General features: G+C 46.0%; 1 protein-coding gene across 1 annotated transcript in view; it reads left to right on the top strand.

The window, feature by feature from the left end:
* The first annotated feature begins 5,396 nt into the window (after positions 1-5,396).
* Positions 5,397-10,000, top strand: part of LOC123518317 (homeobox protein Nkx-3.1-like) — a 22,113-nt gene continuing 17,509 nt past the window's right edge. The window contains exon 1 of the mRNA XM_045279074.1: positions 5,397-6,328. Within this exon, the coding sequence (XP_045135009.1) occupies positions 5,590-6,328 (739 nt within the window). The 5' untranslated portion in view covers positions 5,397-5,589. The remainder of the gene's footprint in view (positions 6,329-10,000) is intronic.

The raw sequence follows: 10,000 nt of genomic DNA, 5'->3' as shown, positions 1-10,000 counted from the left end.
TGTTTCGTCCAGCTGTTTGTTTGCCACTCTGCCTGCTGCCGTGATTCACTCAATGCACCGCCACGGGATTTGCCAGGTGAAAACTATGAAATGCTAAATCCTGTCAGTCTGTCTGGTTGCCTGTCTGCTTCTCTCTCTCTCTCTCTCTCTCTCTCTCTCTCTCTCTCTCTCTCTCTCTCTCTCTCTCTCTCTCTCTCTCTCTCTCTCTCTTCCTTTGAAGCTAGAAAAAAAAGAAAGTAATAATGATGCAAAATTTTAGATGCAATAACAAGTCTTCAGATATTAATGACGATGATGACGTAGCTAAATTAACTACAACAATATAACCTCCATTTACTAATTTACTAACTTTTGTAAAATGTCTTTCGTCCTTCATTCACGAACAACATGAATTCGTTCCTTCTGCTTTACAATCTCTCTCTCTCTCTCTCTCTCTCTCTCTCTCTCTCTCTCTCTCTCTCTCTCTCTCTCTCTCTCTCTCTCTCTCTCTCTCTCTCTCTCTCCTCCCATGTTCGTAATACTAGTAGGCAAGATTTATTTTTAGTCTTTGATGAGTTACTTCTCTCGTATTCTGGCTCCTATACAAGACTCGCAGGCTTTAATGAACCTCTCAGGAAGGCAGCTTGCTTCTTCCACGAACATAAGAACATCATCAAACAAAAAAATAAAGGAAGCTGGAAGTGGCAGTCTATTTAAGCGCACCTTCTTATTCCCACCTATCATTCTTACCCATAAGCTTGTATAATATTCCTTTAGAGGTCCAGGGCTAATGAACTGATTACTGAATCTATCCCATTCATCTACCACTCTGCATGAGAACTAACTCCTTCTCAACTCTTTCTAAACCTGACATTACTAATACTAAACACGTCATTTCTTGTTCTCTCCTGATTAGTAGTGATGACAACTTTGCTAGCGTCACCATTGTCATATCCTTTTATACCACTTTAATGCCATTGTAGGTCCACTCTTAACCTATCCTCTTAACCTCTTCAGTGCTACGACGCGTTTTCATATTCATTCTGCTTATAATTTGGTGATTTAACAATTGGACGCTTAAAACCAAAACCAAAACCAAAGCAAACCAAATCTAACCTAACCTAACTAAACCTAACCAAACCTAACCTTAGTGCAGTCAGTATCTTCAAGTGTTCAGAATAACTGTTTTGTAAATTTTACTCTATATTTCTTCAAGGAGAGTTTATCAAAGTAGGTTTCGTCTTCTTCTCGTAAAGATTTTAAACATTTTTCTCCGCTGTTGTTTTAATTCGCGCATCCTTAAACGCCCACTGACTTAACGCGCTCGTATATTCATCTCATCCGTAATTATTTAATCAGTTTCAGTTTCCTTAATTACCAGTTTTCATGCGTGACTTTTTTTTGGATGCAGCCAAGAATTATTATTTAGCCACCCAGAGCGTGTGTTTCTCGAGCTTAAATCAAGAAGCAAAGCTGCCTCGGCTCTCCGTCACTCCCTGCCTCCCTGTCTCCCTTCCTCACTCCTTCCCTCCTTCTCTCGCAGACCTTGGAGGGTGATAAGGAAGCGGGGAGTGTCAGGAAAGATTAATTCTAGTTCATGTTTCGAGAATGCGTAGGAAACACGTACACACTTCATTGATATTACACTACTCGTTGATAATTGAATGCATAATGTGTAAATATTATTCATGAAGCAGACTAGACCAAAGATTAAGTTCATTTTCTAATTAGCTACCGAGGAGCAGGTTGAGTGACTGATGTAGTAAGAAGCCGAGGAAGGAAGGAAAATCATTTATGTCGCCACAATTACTGAGGAAACAATCAGCGTGACCTGAGCTGAGAAATTAAATCACTCAACACAAGCAATGGTTTCCCCGTCCACTCAACCAATACTATTACCGGAATCCGCAGGTAATATTTCAAACATATATGAACTCAAAAAGACAGTCACAGTTCTCTTTGACAACAGCAAACAGAAAAAAATGAAGAAATATAGAACCAGCAGAGGACTCAACGTATATGTTATCTTCAAATTCAATAACAAATTAGAATAACCTAAATAAACCAGACGGACGGAGCAGTGAGGGAAACAGAGACAGAGAGAACGAACTGAGGAAGCACAACCACCAATACCTCAAAGTATATTCCTCACCGACCACCCATCCTTCCTATACTTCTCCCATCCTTACGTACATTTCTCCTTGCTCCGTACTCGTCTTCCCCGCCCTCCTATGCACCCATCTCGACTCTCTCGCCTTCTGTGACGCCGCTGGAGTGAGAGACGACGCGAGGCAGCGGTGATGATAGTTATTACGCGATAAGATAAGAGTGTTTGGTTGGTCCCAGCGTGGTTGGGTTACACACGGTCCCTGACAGCGGGTTTTACGAGCTACAGGAGTGAGGGGGTGTGGGACGGAGCGGGAGGTGGACGAAAATGAGGGAGGAGGTGGAGAAGGAGAAGGAGAAGGAGGAGGAGGGGGAGGGGGAGGAGGAGGAGGAGGAGGAGGAAGCGTGGGAGGGAGACGAAAGGGAGTGGCCAGCCGCACTTCTCTGGTTGATTTGCATAATTGTGAGTAATGACGCAGAGGTGGAATTTTTAGAAAGGAGTGTAAAGTGTTGTTGTTGTTTTGTGATGTGTATGTTGTGACTGGTGGAATGTGTGTGTGTGTGTGTGTGTGTGTGTGTGTGTGTGTGTGTGTGTGTGTGTGTGTGTGTGTGTGTGTGTGTGTGTGTGTGTGTGTGTGTGTGTGTCCATTCGAGATCAATTTGAGTAATGGAAGAAATGTGGAAATATACTAGTGTGTATATATATATATATATATATAAAGAAGAAGAAAAGGTTTACTACGTGCAATGAAGCTAAAAGGAAATAGAAATAGAAATAAATAAGCACTAGCACACACACACACACACACACACACACACACACACACACACACGAACCAAATAAATTACAGCACGTCTCAGAAATTATAATTCAAAGAAAAGAAAAATGAGAAAAGAAGAGAGAGAGAGAGAGAGAGAGAGAGAGAGAGAGAGAGAGAGAGAGAGAGAGAGAGAGAGAGAGAGAGAGAGAGAGAGAGAAGAGCAAAAGAAAAAGAAAAGTAGGGACCGCATCATAAATCAGTTAAAAGTTTGATAAAGCTCTTCATTTACTTGCCACTTCTATTACTTAACGACCAGTACTGTCAGTAAGAACACACACACACACACACACACACACACACACACACACACACACACACACACACGGCCAATCAGTCAGAGCTTGAAGAATGAATTAAACGTTGGAGAGAGAGAGAGAGAGAGAGAGAGAGAGAGAGAGAGAGAGAGAGAGAGAGAGAGAGAGAGAGAGAGAGAGAGAGAGAGAGAGAGAGAGAGAGAGAGAGAGAGAGAGAGAGAGAGAGAGAGAGAGAGAGAGAGAGAGAGAGAGAGAGAGAGAGAGAGAGAGAGAGATAATGATGATGAATTAATGATAAGAGAAAGGAAGAAATAAAAAAAAAAAAATGATAGTCTGATAGAAATGAAAGAGGAGGAGGAGGAGGAGGAGGAGGAGGAGGAGGAGGAGGAGGAGGAGGAGGTGCTGGAAGAGTTAAGAGTTGTGCTTATTCTGGAACCCTAAAATTACCCGTCACCTCAGAAGCGGGACGACCACACGACATACTGGCGGGTGCGCGCACACACACACACACACACACACACACACACAATGAACCTAATAATAATGTAATATTTTAGGCATCACTTATTCTAATTACTGCAGTGAGAGAGAGAGAGAGAGAGAGAGAGAGAGAGAGAGAGAGAGAGAGAGAGAGAGACACACTCGATCACCAACGCGACCCCCAAAAAGCCAAAGTCGTGTTGGTGACCTGCAATTTGTACCACTTTATGACCCAGGCACCGGCGGGGTACAGCTGGTCCTGCACCGCTTACTGCTGACGAAGGGAGAGTACCTGTCCAAACTAAAAGACGCACCGTATTATTTGAATGGACTGTAACTTCTTTATTCTTAAACCTCGATTTATTTTGGGTGTCAATCTAACGGTCAATATTTTCTTTTGTCTTCAAGTTCCTTTCCTTTTCTTCTTTTATCTTGTTTTACTTTTCTATCTCTTGTCTTTTCCTTATCTTTGTTTCCCTTCTTCCTCTTGCTTCCTTGCTTTCCCTCTTCTCCCATTTCTTCTCTGTTCCTCTGTTACCTCCCTCCCTTCCTCCCTTCCTCCTCCCTCGCACATTATATGAACGAGTATCAATAGAATCGATATATATGTCTCCTAGGTGCCTTCTTACGCTCAGTCCTTATTTCAACACTCTCCACACATGTAATTGGTGTTCGATTACCTTAAAGAGGCTCAGATCCAAGGCTTTGGACACTGAGTCAACTAACCCTGGCCGTTCAATCTTCGGTGCGAGGCTTGACTGCTCCTGATTGACGGGGCCTCGATGCCTCCAGGAAGCTACACAATGGCCTGCGATGTTTTTGTATTGATGTATTCGCATTGAAGTTCCATTTCGTTTAACGTGATGACCTTCCTCCCTTCCTAACAAAGCAGTGTGCTCTCCAGGTCACTCACACACCGGCCATTCAATACAGTCTGCAGTGCCTGGCCCAGGTGAGTGCCGCGGCCCAGGTGTTGCCTCCTCAGTGAAGGTTGGCTCCCAGGCAGCGGCGTGACGAGGCGTGCCGCAGCCAGTCAGGAGACACATAAAAACTTGGGCATAAATACTTATTTAAACATCAGGAACTAAACAGATTGGGGTTCAGCACCTCTGCCTGGGGCGGCACGAGCGACGGGACAGTCGTGTAGGCACCACCACCACCACCACCACCACCACTACCACTAGAAATAAAAATAAGAGTGGCAGCAGCAGCAGCAGCAGCAGCAGCAGTGGAACAGGCCACTGGTAGCAGCAGAAGCAGCAGCAGCAGGCCAGGCGGTGGGCTGTTTATCTGCAATAATGAGGGCGGCGCCGCGGGGCGGGCGGCCTGGCCCTCCATCACTCACGGGCCGTTACCACCGCCCGCCGCCCGCGGGCCGCCCGCCGGTCCAGGACCACCCGGACCACAGCCCACCCTAATTTGACACCCGAGTGGCCCGCCCTGTTAGAATATCTCCATTAACCCCGTCACTTCACTCCCTGATTGAGCTATTCATGGTCTCCTTTGATGCGCCGGTCTCTCCTCCCCATTGGCGAATTGATAATCCCCGAGCCAGTCAGCGAGGAGCGCCGCCACATGCCGCGCCCCCGCCCCGCTCTTCACCCAATGGAGAGGCGGCAAGGGCGGGCCTTGCCACGGTCCCGCCCAATCACGTGTGTCGGCCGCCGTGTGTGGTTGGCGGGCGGCGCCCGTAGTCACTGGCGGGCGGCAAACATCAAAGGCGGCCATTAGGCGTGTGAAGGCGCTGCTCTGTCATTAACCAGTCGACCAGTTGGCACATCTTCATCGGCGGCGCCGGACCCGAGTGATTACTCTCCGCCTGATGCGGCCAGCATCAGTCTGTCGGTGACCAGCGCGAGGACCGGAGCAGTGGCCGAGTGGGCGGCGAGCAGCTGTGCGAGACTGAGTGAGCACCGCGCGAGGCAGGTCCGGCCGGCCAGTGCGGGGCGATGGAGATCCGGGTGGAGTGCGTGGCCGGGATGGAGGAAGGCGACTCGCCCGCCTCGCCCCGCGGGGAGCGGCCGCCCAGCCCCTGCGAGAGCGAGATCAGCGTGGGCTGTGAGGGCGAGGCGCGCCAGGCCCAGCCCTCCCCCATGGACATGACCACCCACGCCGACACTTCTACTGAGGATGAGGAAACGGAACCTCGGTCGCCCTCCACCTCAAGGGGGGCGCCGTCCCCTACGTTATCCTCGGGTTCCCTCCACACAGAGTCATTCACCTACCTCTCCGACGACGAGTACTTCAGGCCGCTCAAGAGGCTGGCCATGTCCGGCACCTCCCCGCCACCCTCTAGAGAACCACTTTCGCCCCAGCGGGACCAGGAGCCTAAGGCCTCTTCTCCGTCGCCTTCACCGGAGCCAGAGGAGCCCCAGGAGCCGCAAGAGGCCGGGGCACTGGCTGGTCGGGGCGAGATGGCGGGAGGCGACCAGAAGCAGGCGGCAGGGCTTCGCTCCTTCTCTATACTAGACATTCTCTCCTACAAACCATCCCGCCGAAAGTCCTCCATCCCCGTGAAGATCGTACGGCCGTGGGACACGCGGGAGGAGGCGGCGCCCGAGCCTCACGCCAAGCCTGCAAGCCAGAGCGAGAAGAAGGGCGGCGCCAACGACAAGGGCAGCGCGCTGGACGCCCTCTTCAAGATGACCAACAAGACACTCGACAACCTCAACAAGGACGAGAAGACAGGTAAGGCATCACACATACACACACACACACACACACACACACACACACACACACACACACACACACACACACACACACACACACACATACACACACTCACGCACACATACACACACGACCAATGATAACAAGCCGTACAACTCAAAACAATCAGGTGTTGTTCTACCACAAACACAACTGTAAACAACCACTCTTTATCGCTGTCATCACCACAACAACAACACCCACCATCACGACTACCACCACCACCACCACCACCACCACCAACACTAAACACAAAAGTACTAATGAGAGGAATGCAAAAAAACTGAACACAAATAAACACTGACCTATGCAACACACACACATACACACACACACACACACACACACACACACACACACACACACACACACACACACACACAGTTAAGAAAACGGTGTGCGTGTTTACCCTGGAGAGTCAAACACAACACACTCACACACTGCTTGTTTACCTCAGAGGGTGGGGGAAGAAGGTGGGAAGAGGATGGGTTGGGGAGGGGGAGGGATGGGTGCGGGGGAGGATGCAGAGGCAAGACGGAGGTGAGGAGAGGAAAGGGAAGCAGCAGGAGGAGGAGGGAGGAGACTTGAAATGGAGAGATAAATAGAATAGCTGAAGCACGTGCTATTATTATTATTATTATTATTATTATTATTATTATTATTATTATTATTATTATTATTATTATTATTATTATTATTATTATTATTATTACTGTCACCATTATCATTCACACACTACCTATTTATTCTTGTCATCCCCTCCCTTCTCCTTCTCCTCCTTCTCCTCCATACTATCCATCCCTTCTCCCTCGTTTATCTCTCTCTCTCTCTCTCTACTCACCTGCTGTCCTCACCTGTCCCCAACACACCGGAAATTACAAGGTAAGATTTTGGTAGTCATTTACATATCCGGCGCGTTCATCCCTCGCCGGCCATTACTATCACAAACAGGAAGAGAGAGAGAGAGAGAGAGAGAGAGAGAGAGAGAGAGAGAGAGAGAGAGAGAGAGAGAGAGAGAGAGAGAGAGAGAGAGTAATAATGATGAGATATATATAATGTACCGTTGCCAATATGATTCTTGTCTTTTGATGCATTGGTGTTTGGAATGGTGAGTGGTTGTTTTGTTTTGTTTTATTTATTTATTTGACGTCTATTTCTTATGACTGAAAATACAAATAAAAGATATGTATTTTTCTATTAGTCGTGCGTGTGTGTGTGTGTGTGTGTGTGTGTGTGTGTGTGTGTGTGTGTGGTGGGTGTTACGAAAAGTCTCTCTCTCTCTCTCTCTCTCTCTCTCTCTCTCTCTCTCTCTCTCTCTCTCTCTCTCTCTCTCTCTCTCTCTCTCTCTCTCTCTCTCTCTCTCTCTCTCTCTCTCTCTCTCTCTCTCTCTCTCTCTCTCTCTCTCTCTCTCTCTCTCTCTCTCTCTCTCTCTCTCTCTTCTCTCTTTCCTCTTCATCGCGCCCTTTAAATAACAATTCCTTCAAAATAAACACTAATCTTACTTCCTAGACTACCACTGCCAAGTATCACCTTCTGTAACAACGTAAAAAACATATCTATGATATTAATGAAAATAATGATAATAAAAACGATGATAATAATAATACTGAAAATAATAATAATATTGTAAAGGCCATCAATATTTGTCGTCAACAAGGCTTTCCTTCCGCTGCAGCCAACATCAGATCAGCTCGTCACGTTTTCCTCTCTCTTCCCTCCCCTTCCCTTCTCTCTCTCTCTCTTTCATCCCACCCTTCCCTTTCTCCCTCCCTCCTCATAATATAGACGGTATTTTTTATTTATTATTGATTTTCGTGACAACACCCAATGATGCGTATTTTTATTTCATCTCCAACGTGTTACGCTTGTGAAGTTCTGATCGAGTTGGTAATTATTATTATATCATGAAAATTATCTGATGATGAGATGCAAGTATTAGTGATAGTGATAATAATGATAAGGATGGTGATAGGAATTCATATTAAGCAACAGCAAATGTCACAGCGCTTGAAAATCTCCTTTATATTCGTACATATTTTTCCCACGGGACCGTTTGTTTCCTTCTTTCCGGCGGTGAAAAGTCAAGCTTCGCCCTTAAGATGTATTGTCCTTTATGATGCAATGGCCTGACCTTCAACACGCCTTTGAAACATGTCTTATTTTTCTGCTTCTATCTACGTTAACACCCCCACCCTTCCCTTTCTCTTTCTCTCTCTCTCTAAGTCTCTTTCACACACTTAAAAACCTAAATAACTTCCACTAAGAATCATTAAAACTCCCTTAAAAAAATCAACAGAATCACATAAACACTCTTAAAGACCCTTATAACTCCTACTAAAACCACAAAAACAACCTTACAAATCTCCCCAAAATCAGTAAACAAACAATGCTAACCCGACAGTTTCTCTCTACTCTCTCTCTCTCATACATACATACATACAAACACGCAGCATTTACTCACTCCACCGTCGCATCAGCTTAACGTTTTCCACACCTCATTCCCTCTTGTTCTCTCATCATACGCGTATTTTTCCCCTTTTATCTTTGGCCTCCCTTATTACCCTCGACCCCAACTAGTCCCCGTTATCGCCTGCTGGACCGGCCATCTGTTACAACCAGTTAGCAGCGTGACAATTTATTATATCCGATGTTGCGAGTTTCAAGCGTGAGATGGACTGACTGAATGACTGACTGACTGCCGCGCCACGAACCACATCATCATTTTATACCGATCAAAAGCTCCTTATTGAACGTTGCTGGTATCGATCGCCGCAGCTGCTCTCGGAAACATCTCTATTATCCTTGTTTTAATTCATTTACCTGTTATTTATATTGGGAGTTAGTGATCTCTCTATCTAGGTAATGCAGTTGTGGTACATCTTACTTCCTTCACCTGCCCAGGGAAGTGGTGTAAAGAGACGTGATGAGAAGGGGAATCAAGCACAGGTGGAGTTTTGATGTGTTTCACTGGTAGGATGATATGTTACGCTTTGATGGTACTGCTGCTGCCTTGTGGGACGCCGTGATGTCACACTCCGTCACCAGCTGGCTTCCATTTGACCTAAGTTGTTAAGTTTGTCATGGCTTCAGTGCTTATTATCATTGTTATTGTTGCTTTTTACTATTACAATTTTCACAATAGTAAATACAACTGTTGCTGTTGCTGCTACTACTACAACTACTACTACTACTACTACTACTACTACTACTACTACTACTACTACTACTACTACTACTACTACTACTACTATTACTACTACTACTACTACTACAACAACAACAACAACAACAACAACAACAACAACAACAACTACTACTACTACTACTACTACTACTACTACTATCACTACAATTACAACTACATTTACTACTACTACTACTACAACAAATACTACTACTACTACTCTTACTACAACATCTACAACAACAACAACAACAACAACTACTACTACTACAACATCAACTACTACTATTACCACCACTATCATGATTACTTTAGTCACTATCATCACCACCATTATCAGCGCGGTCTGGCGGATGATGTGGTCTGGGAACTCCTTGGCTTCATTTGGGCAGGTTTTGAATCTCTGCCAGGACAGACAGCTTAGGTCTCGTCTGTTCAGGTTCCCACGGAGCCGTCCAGAGCCA

The sequence above is a fragment of the Portunus trituberculatus genome, chromosome 43 (genome assembly GCF_017591435.1).
Source record: "Portunus trituberculatus isolate SZX2019 chromosome 43, ASM1759143v1, whole genome shotgun sequence".
In the NCBI taxonomy this organism is placed as follows: Eukaryota; Metazoa; Arthropoda; class Malacostraca; order Decapoda; family Portunidae; genus Portunus; species Portunus trituberculatus.
Note: the sequence above shows the minus strand (reverse complement) of the source record. Positions and strands in the feature narration are given on the sequence as shown.